Source organism: Heteronotia binoei, chromosome 11, assembly GCF_032191835.1.
Source record: "Heteronotia binoei isolate CCM8104 ecotype False Entrance Well chromosome 11, APGP_CSIRO_Hbin_v1, whole genome shotgun sequence".
Classification (NCBI taxonomy): Eukaryota; Metazoa; Chordata; class Lepidosauria; order Squamata; family Gekkonidae; genus Heteronotia; species Heteronotia binoei.
Window position 1 is genome coordinate 78020258 of NC_083233.1, and position 15369 is coordinate 78035626.

A 15369-nucleotide genomic window follows, 5' to 3' on the forward strand; every position below is an offset into this window, starting at 1 on the left:
AGCCACCGTGTGTCTGTCTGTCTGTCTATCTTATATATAGATAGATATATAGATATATATATTACACACACGTATATTGGCCACTGTGTGACACAGAGTGTTGGACTGGATGGGCCATTGGCCTGATCTAACATGGCTTCTCTTATGTTCTTATGAATGCTGTAAGCATGCCCGCCGTGCACACACGGAAGCTGAAATCCGGAATGAAAGTTGGCTGTCCTTAAAGGTGCCGCTGGGTCCCAACTGGTGCCTTCTCCTTTCTCCTTCAAAACTTTTTGCAGCTGCAAGGACGATAGCCTCGGAAAGGGAGAGCCGGAGGAGCTCCCTCTCCCTTCCCTCCCGGCTGGGTGCGTCCTCCTCCTCCTCCACCTATCGCGGCGTCCCGGAGGGCAGGAGGCGCTTGCGGGGAAGCGGCGCTCCAAGCTGCGGCCGGACCTGCCCCCTGGAAAGCGGCCTTCGCGGGCCACGCGGGACTGGAGCAGGAAGCGGCCGACGCCTCCTGCTTGGCGGGCGAGCGAGCCAGCCTCGGGGGGCGCCACCACCAGCATGGCCGCGGCGGCGGGGGGCTGCTGCGGGGCGCTGTACAGCTGCCTCTTCGAGTACGACACGCCGCGGATCGTGCTCATCAAGAGCCGCAAAGTGGGGCTCATGAACCGCCTGGTGCAGCTGGCCATCCTGGCCTACGTGATCGGGTAAGGCGGTCGTGGGAACGCGGGTTGGGTCGAGTCAGGCGCGCCCGGAGGCTGAAGTCTCCCCGTGGCTCGGCTTCGCCGGGTGGGCGGACTTGGGGGGGGGGGAGCGCCCTGTCTGTGCCTTTGCGTGCCGGAGGTTCAGCCCTGCTAGGCCGTCCCCTGTTGGAGACAGGATCGCGGGCAGCTCTTTCCGGGGCGAGAGGTTCAGGGGTTAGACAAGGGGTGGCCGCACTGCGGCTCTTTCACACACATGTGGCTCTTTCACACATATGGTGTGGCTCTCAAAGTCCCCACCGCCCCGCCCGCTTGGAGAAGGCATTTGTCTCTTTACATTACTTATCTAAGCCAAGCCAACTGGCAGTTTGGAGAATGCATTTAACGTTAAAGTTGCTTTCTTTCCACCTCTACTTTCCCTTCCTTCCTGTCTTGTAGCTTTCAAACATCTGACGTTCGTGTCTTCTGGCTCTCAAAAAAATTGTCATTTATTCTTTGTAGCTCTCAAGTTTGGCCACCCCTGGGTTAGACTGACTTCTTCACCCAAAGGGTGATTAACATGTGGAATTCACTGCCACAGGAGGTGGTGGCGGCTACAGGCATAGCCAGCTTCAAGAGGGGGTTAGATAAAAATATGGAGCAGAGGTCCATCAGTTGCTATTAGCCACAGTGTGTGTGTGTGTGTGTGTGTATATATATATATATATATATATGTGTGTGTGTGTGTGTGTGTGTGTGTGTGTATAAATTTTTGGCCACTGTGTGATACGGAGTGTTGGACTGGATGGGCCGTTGGCCTGATCCAACGTGGCTTCTCTTATGTTCTTATGACTGGGGAGAACTGAACTTAGGTTTCCACTTGGTTATCTCGAAGAACAAAGCTTGAGTTGGCCTTTAAGACCAACAAAGTTTTATTTCAAGTGCACATACGCTTCTTCGGGGATCTTGTTATCTTGAGCTAGCCACTCTCCTTCCGGGCCTACCTTGCAGGGTTGTTTTAAAGACAACATGGAGGTTGATTTCCCCAAATTGCCAGGAGGAAGGATGCATTTAAACAAAAAAAAAGTAGGAGATGGCTTGTGTTTAAACAGGAGGTGCCCTTCCCTTCCTTAAAACGGGAAGGAGGAAAAGTCACTTTACACTTTAAAAATCTAAGATGGAGTCACCCCCCCTCCAAAAAAAAAAGACAATGACGGTTTTTGCGTGTGTGCTGTTTTGCCGTGATTGAAAAGGTGATCTGTGTTTTTCAAAGCTGTGCTTCTTGAACGGCTGCTGGATAGCCAATTCTTGTCAGTTCTTGGTAGCTAAGCTGGGTCAGCCCTACCCAATATTTAGACGGGAGACCACCAAGGAAGTCGTGAGTCCTTAAGCAGAAACCACCTCTGAGTGTCTCTTGCCTTGCAAGCCCCATGATGGGTGGGCCATAAGTTGGCTGGGACTTGATGCCACTTTTCACCATCACTGCCCCTTTTAAACTTTTTTCTTTTTTCAAGACACAAGATTCGCGTAGCCGAAAGCCTCTGCGTCACCTCTCTTCTGCTGTTAAGCTGCAGAAAGTAATTCCATCATGTTTCCAGTGACGGAAATGCAGAATCTAGGAAAGTGGAGAGAGGGGGAAGTGTTTTTACTTTCCTTGTTGGGAGCTCTAACAGCTGGTTTGCAAGAGCCTCGTGCCGTGACTAATGTAAAGAATAAACCAGATCTTAACAGAATCAGATCTGGAGATAACTGTGGCATGTGCACAAAAGCGGATACCCAGAATTAAACTGTTTAGTTAAAGGTTGGACTCAAACTTTGTTCTCTGGCTTCCTGTGTTGGAGCAAAGGAAGATGGTGTGACTGAATGGCCCAGATCACCAGCTGGCTTGAATATAGAATTAGGGGAAGGTGGGTGGGGAGGGGACGGCACACAGGTGAAGTCCTAAACAGGCTGTGTTAAACTCTGTTGTTGGTGTGTTCCTTGTGTAAACGTCTGAATGCCTTTAAAACTGCCTCGAATCAGTGTTTTTTAACCTTTCATTCACCTCTTTCCACTAAAGTATGCAACATTATCATTGAATACCAACCCCCCTTTGTCACAATTAAAAAGTTAGGTTACAAAAGGCAGTATTTCAGACAAAGCAATTTTAATTGTAACAGACATTTTAATGTTCATTATATCTATTTATTTCATTTACCAAAGAGCCCCGTGACGCAGAGTGGTAACGCTGCAGTACTGCACTCAGAGCCCTCTGCTCACGACCTGAGTTCGATCCCAGCAGAAGCTGGGTTGAGGTAGCTGGCTCAAGGTTGACTCAGCCTTCCATCCTTCCAAGGTCGGTCAAATGAGTACCCAGCTTGCTGGGGGGAAAGTGTAGATGACTGGGGAAGGCAATGGTAAACCACCCCGTAAGAAAGTCACAGAACAACCAGCACATTCCACAGAACAATCAGCACACTCAACAACCATCTTCCTTATCTTCACACCCCTTCCAACCCTCCCAGCAATTAACACAGAACAATGGTCACATTCAACAGCCAGTTTCCTTATCACTACCCTTCCAGGAAGCCCCACCAAACAATGGGCACATCCGCAAACCAATTGCCCTTTCACCACACCCCCTCCAGCCTAGAAATAGCAGCTCTCCAGCAGCCCTGGCCCCACTCAATGCACAGCAGCCTGCTCCGGCTGCAATGCCACTGAGGATGTTCTCCGCAGCTGAGAACGAAATGTCTGGAAGGAAAACTTTCTCCAGTAGAACACGGCACTTGAGCCCGAAAGATTCTACAAACCCTAATCACCCCGAAAAAGTCTGCCGTGAAAACGTTGTGAAAGCAACGTCACCCCAGAGTCGAAAACGACTGGTGCTTGCAGAGGGGACTGCCTTTACCTTTTTTAAAAAACTTCATTTATACCCTGTCTGTCTCCCAAATGGGCACCCGAAGGACCTGACATCATTTTCTCCTCCTCCGTTTTTTCCTCACAACAACCTTGCAAGGTAGGTTAGGCTGAGAGTGTGTGACTGACCCAAGGTTGCCCAGTGAGCTTCCGTAGTAGAGTGGGGTTTCGAACTCGGGTCATCCGTATCCAAGTCAAACGTTTTAACCACTACACAACACCATATGCACACGCAAATACCCGGATCTCTGAAAGGCTTGTGCCAAATGGCTGTCAGCCAGCTCCTTTAACATTAGGTTTGATTTCTGTTTGCCTCTTTTTGAAGAGTTGAGGGGAGAAATCTTGGGTCTGAGCCTCTGTGTGAGGTGAATCGTCATAAAACAGCCCTCTTCCGGTGGCTTTAAGAAGCCATTGTGATGGGGCTTCCTAAAATCCAGAATGGCCCCTGTTTGCCCTCAAAAGCCTCGCATGGGCTCCATTAAAAGAAAGGGCCTGACTCACATCATGGCAAGTATTGGTTTGCCCACCTCATGATTGTCATGTGACAGGCGGTGGCTTTCCAGGATCTCAGACAGCACAAAGATCTTTCACATCTCCTGCCTAGATCCTTTAGTGATGGGTGCCAATCTGACCCTGCAATCACAGTTGCAATCACTCATCCGGGGTGTCAAATGTGCGGCCCGTGGGCCTAACCCAGCTCCCAGAGGGCTCCAATCAGGTCCACCGTCATCCTTCTCCCTCGCTCTTGTTTTCTTTGGTCGCCATTTTGGTGAAACAATAATTCAGAGCAAGAGGTGCCAGTTGTTAGGATCTGTTAAAACAAAATATTGCAAAGATGGTGATATTTTAAACATGTTTTATTTTAAATAAAAAAAGTTGTGTTTTTCTGTATCCTTTATAAAGTTCCTATCTCCGCTACCTGGCATTACATTTTATGACACTCACGGCCTGGCCCAGCAAGGTCTCATTTATGTCAGATCTGGCCCTCATAACAAATGAGTTTGACACCCCTGCACTGGTCAATAAGACTTGATTTAGATCATGGTTTTCTACATAAAGGCTAATTTTTGCTGGCTATATTTTACAACCCAGATGAAGGTTTCATTTTAGTAAATTTTCAAGTTAGTTTTAGCTATATCAGAAAATTAATTATTGGTTATTTACTGCTTGAAATAGGTAATAATGAAATCATTGTAAGGGGAACTATTAGGGTTGCCAAGTCCAATTCAAGAAATGTCTGGAGACTTTGGGGGTGGAGCCAGGAGACATCGGGGCGGAGCCAGGAACAAGGGTGTGACAAGCATAATTGAATTCCAAGGGAGTTCTGGCCATCACATTTAAAGGAACCGCACACCTTTTTAAATGTCTTCCTTCCATAGGAAATAATGAAGGATGGGGGCACCTTCTTTTGGGGCTCATAGAATGGGACCCCCTGGTCCAATCGTTTTGAAACTTGGGAGATACTTTGGGGAGAGTCACTAGATACTATACTGAAATTTTGGTGCTTCTACCTCAAGAAACAGCTTTTTTGACAATTTAACTTTTCTCTGTCTCTCCCCCCTCCCTTCTTTGCAGCTGGGTGTTTGTGTGGGAGAAAGGTTATCAAGAGTCAGATTCGGTCGTGAGTTCCATAACCACGAAGGTGAAAGGACTTGCTGTGACCAACACCACGAAGATGGGCCTCCGGGTTTGGGATGTAGCCGACTATGTGATTCCCCCTCAGGTACACTTCTTAGGGGCGAGTTTTGTGGCTTCTCTAGAGCAGGGATCCCCAACTGTGGGCACCTTTGGAATTCTGAGATGACCTAGTGGGTGTAGCCACAAAATGGCTGCCACTGGAGGCAGAACCGGCCACAAAATGGCTGCCACTGGAGGCAGAGCTGGGACTTCAACAAAGATCCAAATTTACAGCTTGGTAACCTGTTTGGAACTGTAAATTCGGATATTAGTTGAAGTGCCTTGTCACAATTGAAGTTTAGAAAAAGCTTGGGAGGCGAAAACGGGTTCTGAATGTCCGGAGACCTCATTTAGCCGTTATCAATTCTAAGAATGAACAACACTGCACAACGTTAATCCCTGTTGGCTGCCTTGGTAGCCCATTCCTTGGCCGGAGGTGGTCTTTTACTGCATTTCATCGTAGGAGCTCGGTACTTGCACCTTCTATAGGAAAGACTGTGCGGCTGAACAGCGGGACTTTTTGCACGAAATTTACTAGGTGTATTGTTGCCTTCTCCCTTATATTTCATTCACTTGTGTAAATTGTTAAGTTTAAGCTTTATAAATACTTGTTACTTTACTTTAAGAGATATGTTTCAAGACATTCTGGTACACGGAAGCATTGCTTTGGATCCCCCACCCCCACCTGGGGATTGGCACCCTATCCTAGCCTGACACTCTAGCCACTGGGTCACCCTGGATTTATTGCAAATAGACTGTAAGGAGCATAGAGCTCTTAATGGGTTCTAAGAAAATGCATATTGGGGATGGGGGGGGGGACAGAAAAACCATCTGGGTGAGTCGCATTGGCAAGAGTGGAGCCATCCAGTACATGGGATTGTGGGGTGGTGGGTTTTTTTGGGGGGGGGCTCTCCCTTCCCTGATATGGGAAAGGTTATTGGGTGGGGGCCCCTGGAGACCCAGAGAGTGGTGCAAAGCTTTTGTCTCTGACTCTACCCACTGTGGCTTTCGCCCTAAAGATGAACTAGAAGGGAAGATTAACACCTGAAGGAAAGATTAGTGGGGCAGCTGGATTCTGCTTTCTTAAACTGGCTCTCGCTTGTTGCCGTCTTAATGTTTAACTTCCTTCTGTTTGTTCTGACTTTGGTTTCTTCCATGTGAGCCAGGATGGTGGGGTGGGGTGGGGTGAGGAGGGCTCTTCTCCTTCCTCGTGTATCAGCTGAAGTGAGCTCCAGCTTCTGGAAGCTTCTGTTAGAATAAATTGTGTGAGTCTCTCAGGTGCTCTGGATGACTACTTGATGTTCTTAATAGCGGAACCTGCTCCATGTTAGTTTTACGGACAGGGTGCCATCTTCTGTTCTTCAGCAGGGATTTAGTTTCTTCTTTACAGGTCCCCTTTTGTGTTGGTTTGCGGTGTTTTGCTCTCGCCACGCAGCACGAGGGTTATAATATTTCATTTTGTAAGTGGTGCCATGGGAAAGAAAGGCAAGGGGAAAGGTTTCCCAGCTTCCTTTGCAGCCTCAAGTGTTAAGGCACAGCATTTTTTTTTAAATAAAAAGGAAACTTGATATAAACTTCAGCATCACTGTCCTCTGGAGCTAGTGCCTGGGGGACTTTGTTGCTGTCCCACATCAGAGTCTGGTGACTGGGGTCTCTTGACTGGAATAGATCTTCTTCGTGGTCTCTGTGCAGTCCCACCCATGGGTTTTCCCGTCAGGACGAACCCTACCTCGGAGATTTTAAAAGCTAGCCTAGGCGTTATTTTTGGCGCGCACTCCCTTCCGTCCTGGGGAGCAGGCATCCACTGCGCATGCCTGGAACGGGAGGGAGGCGCCCCACCCACCCAGTTTCTTTCCAACCGTCGCCCGGGATAGTCTTACCTCGCTGCGCTCCTCTTTTACCTCAGAACCTAGCCTTCGTTCTTCCCCGTTTTTTCTCTTCTATTCCGCATTATTATTCCATCTTCCTTCTTATATTCTTTCGAAAAAATAAATAAATAAATAAATAAATATCTTCCCTGCTTTTTACCTCAGACCTCCCTTCCCCTACCCCCCCCCCCGGGCGTATGGAAGGAAGGGACAGTAAAATAACCTTTAAAAGGTGTTCGCGTTGTAGGGCGAAAATCCCTACATCAGACGGACATTCACTTTGTTTATTTTGCCTGGGAGAAACCCATAAAGTGGACGCCTGTGCGCATTGCCTTCAATTCGGCAAACAGGCGCGGAAAAACAGAGCCGCTAGACTAAGAAGTCATCTTATGGAGTCTGTGCTTCACCCTGAGATGTCGCAATCCTCTTCCGCAAGTAAGTCGCCTCCCCTTCTGACTCCCCAAGGGGACGGCGCAAGGTCGGCAGCTTCAGTGGCCATTGTTCCCAGCAAGCATAAGCCCGGCGATGCCGCGAAAACCGGCGACGGCGCGAGAACGTCAGAACAAACGGCCGCGCCTATTAAAATGAAAAGTGGGAAGCACACCAAGAAACACAAGCACTCCGATCCGAAAGGCCCGAAGGATTCGAGGAAACCTACCGACCCGAAGGACCCGAAAAAACCTACCGACCCGAAGGACTCGAGAAAACCTACCGACCCGAACAAATCTTCAAAACAACGGAAAGCCCACGACCCTGACAGACAATGTGATCCGTCCACACCCGGATCCGATACCCAAGAAGCGGCCACGCCGCTTGCGGAATCACCGCATCAGCAGACGGAAGAAGTTATCCCGATTCCGTCCCGATCCCCTTCATTGCAAGGATCCATACAAGACCCTTCGCTGGAGAAGATCCGAGACCCGCTGCAGTGGACTCAACAACACATCAACCCCAGATCGTTTCGCGATATGTCGAATCCCATCCAATATAGACACGACGCTCATCGGTACTTTGATACTCATCGGTTCCCAGCCAGATCTCCGAGCATCGAGAGACATCGGTACCATCATACGCGTTTCCCAGAGAGATCCCCTAGCAGGGGGAGGGACCGCTATCGCTACAACCCGAGATCTCGGTCTCTATCCATGTCCCCGAGAAGACGCTACTACACTTCGAGGTCTCCATCAATGGATTCCCACCAATGTTGCGGTTACCACCACTCTCGGTACCGTACCGATTACCACAGGAACCAATCCAAGGAAGCAACTCCCGTCCAACGGAGTAAGCAACCAACGAAACAGCCATCTCCGACTCCTTCCACTTCGACTTCTAAGCCTAAGAACACGAGTCCAGCCAGACCGGACCCACAGGCACCCGAACCTGACAACTCTGATGCCGAATCCGAGGCACAATCATCGGAGTCGATGCAATCGATGTCCTCTCCTGGATCCCCAGCTTCAGATATTGCGAAGCCTGCAGATTTGTCACCATCCGACGGAGCCAAAACATATCTGGACTTGGTCGCAAACATGGCTTCTGCTCTTAATGTTAAGCTTACATCGGACGCGCCCAAGGTCACGGATGTGGTTCACGATTTGGTCCATTCAGACCTACCCGCTGGTTCCTTTCTGCCGATGCTTCCGGTACACCTAGATGCCATTAAAGAAGCCTGGGACAAGCCGGCATCTATCCCCCCCCACTTCAAAGCGCATCGAATCCCTATACAAGATTCAAGCTACGGAGTCAAAGTTTCTGTTCAGTCACCCGGCTCCGAATTCAATGATAGTTCACTCTTCCTCCAAATCGAAGCAGACCCGTCATCCCGTACCCCCTGAGAAGGAGGGCAGGAAATTGGACACTCTGGGAAGGAAGATGTATTCCATCTCCACAGCAAACGCCAAAATCAATAATTATTTGGCATACTTTGCTGCTTACTCCCACAATCTATCCTCCCAGCTAAGCACACTTGTCTCGGCCCTGCCAGAACCTTCTCAAAAACAGGCATGCACATTATTACAAGAGCTCAATAGAGTCTCCAAACAGCAAATAAATACCATTCGTCACTCAGTGGGATGCACCTCCAAGGCGATGGCTGCCTCAATTGCCTTGAGAAGACACGCCTGGCTTCGCTCCTCCTCCCTACAACCCGATATTAAATTTAAAATCGAGGATCTCCCTTTTGACGGCCAAGGCCTTTTTAATGCCACGACAGACGACATACTCACCACAGTCGACGACAGCCGCAAACGGGCAAAAAGACTTGGTGTGACTCAACAGCAGCAGCAGGGCTACAAGGCCAGACCATGGAAGCCAATGCCATTCAAACGCTCCAGGTCCCCTCGACAATCGGAATACTGGAAGCGTAAGGCTCCTCCATCTAAGCAGCCTTTCAATCAAAGGCAGCAAAGACCACAACAACCTAAGAAGACTGCAACTTCATCCAAGCAGTCTCTTTGACTTTCCACCTCTAGCACTTCACCACACTTCCAGACTCCTACCGTTCTACGAAAACTGGAAGTTAATTACCACAGACAAATGGGTCCTGAATATCATTTTAAGAGGCTATTCAATAGAGTTTCATTCTCCCCCTGCAAGACACCACTTTGTTGCAACCCCTCCATCCCCTCCCCTCCAAGAAGAGATCATCACTTTAATGGCCAAGGCGGCCATAGAACCTGTCCCAGAGCAGTACCATCGGACGGGCTTCTATTCCCGGTACTTTCTAGTTCCCAAAAGGGATGGGGGTCAGCGCCCGATTTTGGACCTCAGGGCTCTCAACAAGTTCATCCACCACAAAAAATTCAGGATGGTTACCCTTCAATCCATTCTACCCTTAATCCCTCAGAATGCTTGGATGGCGCTGGTAGATTTACAGGATGCCTATTTCCACCTAACAATTCATCAATGCCACAGAAAGTTCCTGAGATTTGCCGTGGGAAACAGACATTATCAGTTTCGAGCGCTTCCGTTCGGACTCTCCACAGCACCCAGGACTTTTACAAAGTGTATGGCGGTGGTCGCTGCATCCCTCAGACAGCGCGGAATTGCAACTTACCCATACATAGACGATTGGCTCCTTGTAGGAGCTTCAAAGTCACAACTGGAAAAAGACATTGCTATAACCCTTACACTCTTAGCAGACCTGGGTCTCCAAGTCAACCAGCAAAAATCGAATCTAATCCCCTCTCAGGACATTCAGTTCATAGGGGCTCGCCTCTGCACCACGGACCACACGGCTTACCTCCCAACAGACAGGATAGCCTCTATTCATACACTAGCCACAGAAATAATGCAACAGCCCAGACAAACAGCTTTCATCATTCAACGCATGTTAGGACTCATGGCAGCGACAACGGCGGTCTTACCACATGCAAGACTCCGTATGAGGCCCCTACAAAACTGGTTTGTCCGTGCATTTCGTCCCCAACACCAATCTCAACAAACCCTCCTAACTGTCCCAAACAACATCCTTCCCTCTCTGGGATGGTGGACAGTGCGAAATCATCTGCTAATAGGCATGCCATTCTTAAGACCAAGCCCGTCAGCGGTAGTCACAACGGATGCATCAAGGTGGGGCTGGGGAGCCCATCTGAACACCCTCTCAGTCCAGGGGCAATGGACGGCATACGAACAGTCGCTCCATATCAACTGCCTGGAGCTCCTAGCCGTCCACAGAGCCCTGAAATCATTCCTGCCATCTCTTCACGGCCGTCACGTTCAAATAGCGTCAGACAACGTGGCGACCGTGTTTTATATAAACAGGCAAGGAGGGACTGCATCTACTCGTCTTTGCAAGCGAGCAATGCATCTCTGGCACTGGAGTATTGCACATCAGATCCATCTCACCGCAGTACATCTCCCCGGTGCCCAGAACACACAAGCGGACACATTGAGCAGGTACCTCGTCAACGACCACGAGTGGTCACTCCACAGGCAGTACCTCCTACCAGTATTCCAGAAATTCGGAACACCATTAATAGATGTGTTTGCTGCACCAGACAATGCACAATGTGCTCTCTTTTTTATGAGAGGTCCGCCCTCACCACAATCTGCAGGGGATGCCTTCATCCAGAAATGGACAGGTCCACTACATTTTCTCTTCCCACCTTTTCCACTGATAACACGATCAATACAGAAAATTCAACTGGACAATACAAATTGCATTCTAGTCACACCGTGGTGGCCTCGCCAACCATGGTTCACAACGCTCCTTTCCTATCGGACAATACTTACCATCACTTCCCCCGGGCCAAGAACCTCCTCTCACAACAGAACGGCAAGGTTCTTCACCACGACCCGGACAGACTTCGCTTGACGGCTTGGAGGATACTTTCTCAGAATTCCCTGAGGGAGTGAGAAATGTCCTATTAAATGCACGGAAACCATCAACGAGAAAATCATATTCCATGAAATGGAAAAGATTTTCCATCTACGCAACCAAGCATAACTTCAAACCTCTATCTGCGTCTATGCCTCAAATCTTGGCCTATACATTGTCATTATCGGAGAAGGGGCTAACTCATTCGTCTTTAAAGGTGCACTTGGCAGCGATCTCAGCTTTTCACCCTCACATACAGGGCCGGTCTGTGTTTTCACACCCCGCTGCTAAATCCTTCTTGAAAGGAATCTTACACTTGCATCCACCATCACGACAACTGTACCCCAGCTGGAGTTTATCTTTAGTATTAAGCCAGCTAATGAAACCACCTTTTGAACCCATGGCTTCAATACCGCTGCATTTTCTCTCGTGGAAAACGGCGCTGCTAGTCGCACTCACCTCCGCTAAAAGAGCCAGTGATATTTGTGCGTTTAGAGCAGACACACCTTACACCATTTTTCATCATGATAGGGTAGTGCTACGACCAGACCCTACCTTCTTACCTAAGGTAGTCTCCACGTTTCACCTGCACAGGATCACAACTTTGCCTGCTTTCTTCCAACGTCCTACAGATAAGGGCCAAGAAGCCCTGCACTGCCTCGATGTTAGAAGGGCACTCGCTTATTACATAGATAGGACAGCATCATTCAGGAAGGACTCCAGACTTTTTGTGGCCTATGGACGCCACAATAAGGGACAAAAGATATCTACGCAGAGACTTTCGAAATGGTTGGTTGCTGCTATAACGCTGTGTTACAAACTCGCAAAGCAGCCGGTTCCAACTGCATTACGAGCTCACTCCACAAGAGCTTTGTCAACATCATCTGCCTTTGCCAGAGGGGTCTCCATGGAAGACGTCTGTGCTGCCGCCGCCTGGTCTTCCACCTCGACCTTTGCTATGCACTACGCTCTGGACGTTCGTGCTAGGCAAGATGCCTCCTTTGGACAGGCAGTACTCCGCTCTATCTTCGACTAAAGATACGACCTGAGTCCGGTAAGTACCAACTTACCTTGGAGTCCAAAACTTGTTTGACTGATTTGCATTAACTCTGCATTAAATTTTCTCTCCTACTCTAGTGCCAGCACCCACCGCCGTGCAGTTCAGCTTATCAGTCACCCATGTGTGGGACTGCACAGAGACCACGAAGAAGATAAACAGGTTGCTCACCTGTAACTGATGATCTTCGAGTGGTCATCTGTGCAGTCACACACGCCCGCCCAACCATCCCCGCTGCTGGCTACTGGTCCTCTACAACCGCTCATCTACTATGTCAGCGGCGGGGAAAGAAACTGGGTGGGTGGGGCGCCTCCCTCCCGTTCCAGGCATGCGCAGTGGATGCCTGCTCCCCAGGACGGAAGGGAGTGCGCGCCAAAAATAACGCCTAGGCTAGCTTTTAAAATCTCCGAGGTAGGGTTCGTCCTGACGGGAAAACCCATGTGTGTGACTGCACAGATGACCACTCGAAGATCATCAGTTACAGGTGAGCAACCTGTTTTTCTTCTCTCTGTTCCCCTGACCTGCTTGCTGAATTGTTTATCACTTGCAGTTATTTCTGGCTTGGGTACTCCTGGTTTGTTCCTGTTTCAGCCCTTATAAGACTACATATATTAGATTGGGTGGAGGTGGGGAGTGCAGTTGGTCTTCTCTGCTTCAGCTATCATTGAGTCAGTCTTCCTTCCCACATGACAGAGCTTTGGTCTTTCTTGCGATACGGTGATTGTTGTAACTTCTGCATTCGGCTTCACGCGAAGCCATTAGAGAAACGTTTGGTTGGCCAAGTCAAATCACTCTTCTTCCTTCTGCAAATCTCTTCATCCATCTTGCTCCACACAAACCCCAAACCTCTGCGGCCTTGTTTGTTTGTTCTCCTGCCTGCCGGCAGTGCATGACTCCGCTTGACCTGAACCCTTTATTAACATCTTATTCCTACTTAAACGAACGTCTCGTGGCTTTGCAGGAGCAGCACTGCTTGACAACAGTCTGCTGCTGGCTCCGCTGCTCTGAGCTGTTAGAATGTCATGATGAAATCCTGATTACTTAGCTGTCGGCAGGGTGACGTACAGGCATTGCATGGGCAACTGAAGTATACACTGCTTATTTTGGTAGGAAGAGCGGTAACTATCGAGTCCTTGCTGTGACTCCTGTCTGTGAAATACTATCAAACTGGAGGGCTTCTGGAGTTCTGGCCCTGCTGGTGGATCTCCTGAGGGCACCTGAGTTTTGGCCACTGTGTGACACAGAGTGTTGGACTGGATGGGCTGTTGGCCTGATCCAACATGGCTTCTCTTATGTTCTTATGTGACATAGAGTGTTGGACTGGAGGGGCCATTGGCCTGATCCAACATGGCTTCTCTTATGTTCTTATGTGACATAGAGTGTTGGACTGGAGGGGCCATTGGCCTGATCCAACACGGCTTCTCTTATGTGACACAGAGTGTTGGACTGGATGGGCTGTTGGCCTGATCCAACAAGGCTTCTCTTATGTTCTTATGTGACACAGAGTGTTGGACTGGAGGGGCCATTGGCCTGATCTGACATGGCTTCTCTTATGTTCTTATGTGACACAGAGTGTTGGACTGGAGGGGCCACTGGCCTGATCCAACATGGCTTCTCTTATGTTCTTATGTGACACAGAGTGTTGGACTGGATGGGCTGTTGGCCTGATCCAACATGGTGTCTCTTATGTTCTTATTTCTGGGGCAGTGATGCTGTGTCTTCTTGGTGCTTGGAGGGGCCACAGGGGGAGGGCTTCTGGAGTTCTGGCCCCACTAGCAGACCTCCTGAGGGTCCCTGGGTTTTGGCCACTGTGTGACACAGAGTGTTGGACTGGATGAGCCGTTGGCCTGATGGCTTCTCTTATGTTCTTAAATCCCCCCCCCCCCCCCCCGTGTGTAAACTGATAGCTGTTTCTGGTCCATATTTAGGGTGAAAATGCCGTCTTCGTTATGACGAACCTGATCATCACATTGAATCAGACACAGGGACGCTGTCCAGAGGTATGCCTCATAATAAGAATCTCTGTCTTTATATTTAGTGTCTCTCCGCCCCAAAAATCTAAAGCAGGGTTGCCAACCTTTTTGAACCTGTGGACACCTTGAGAATTCAGATATGACCCAGTGGGCAAAGCCACAAAATGGCTGCCATAAAATGGCTACCTCAGGAGGCAGAGCCAGTCACAAAATGGCTGCTGCAGCTTATCTTCAGTCATCCAGTGAAGATCCTTGTGCTGTGGTGGCAGCTGCTGCCAAGACAACATTATTCAAAATCTGCACAGCCAATCAGAAGCCTTGCTCGAGTCGAAGCCCTGCATGCCCAACTTCCTAATAAAGACTTGGCATCAGAAAAGGTTTTGGCAGGTGCCTGATCTCAAAGCAACTGGGTGGGTGGCGGGGGGTGGGCCGATGGGGGCTGCCTGCCTTGTCTTTTGGTTGTAGAATAAAACTCTCACTCCCGTGTAGAAAAAAATATACTGTTGTATTCAGTGTGTATTCAGTCTATTCCAGAATGTATTTTCTTGTACATTTCTCAACGGTACAGACAAGAAAGCCGTCTAATGCACAACACCCCTGCTGTCCAAACAAATCGCAATTAATTAGAGCCCAACGGATCATAAAAAGAACCGGTCCATTTCGTTTCGGGTGGAACTCTTCTTCAGGGGACAGTCTTTTGTATTTATGGATTCAGTAGCGTTGTTGTGCTGTATTTCATGTCTTGGCTTTCCAAATAAATATTTTATACAGAATCTCTTATTGGAACGCCACTGCCAGTCTCTATCCTGCAGCATCTAATGTCTTTTGGTATAGCAGTTTGATGCTGGTGATGTTGGGTGTAATTAGCAGGCCTTGTTTGGTGTAGTGGTGAAGCGTGCGGACTCTTATCTGG

General features: G+C 49.1%; 1 protein-coding gene across 1 annotated transcript in view; it reads left to right on the top strand.

Moving 5' to 3' along the window:
* The first annotated feature begins 441 nt into the window (after nucleotides 1-441).
* The window catches only part of P2RX4 (purinergic receptor P2X 4), a 38505-nt gene continuing 23577 nt past the window's right edge, over nucleotides 442-15369 (top strand). The window contains exons 1-3 of the mRNA XM_060249677.1: nucleotides 442-692; nucleotides 5139-5286; nucleotides 14412-14483. Of these exons, the coding sequence (XP_060105660.1) occupies nucleotides 547-692; nucleotides 5139-5286; nucleotides 14412-14483 (366 nt within the window). The 5' untranslated portion in view covers nucleotides 442-546. The remainder of the gene's footprint in view (nucleotides 693-5138; nucleotides 5287-14411; nucleotides 14484-15369) is intronic.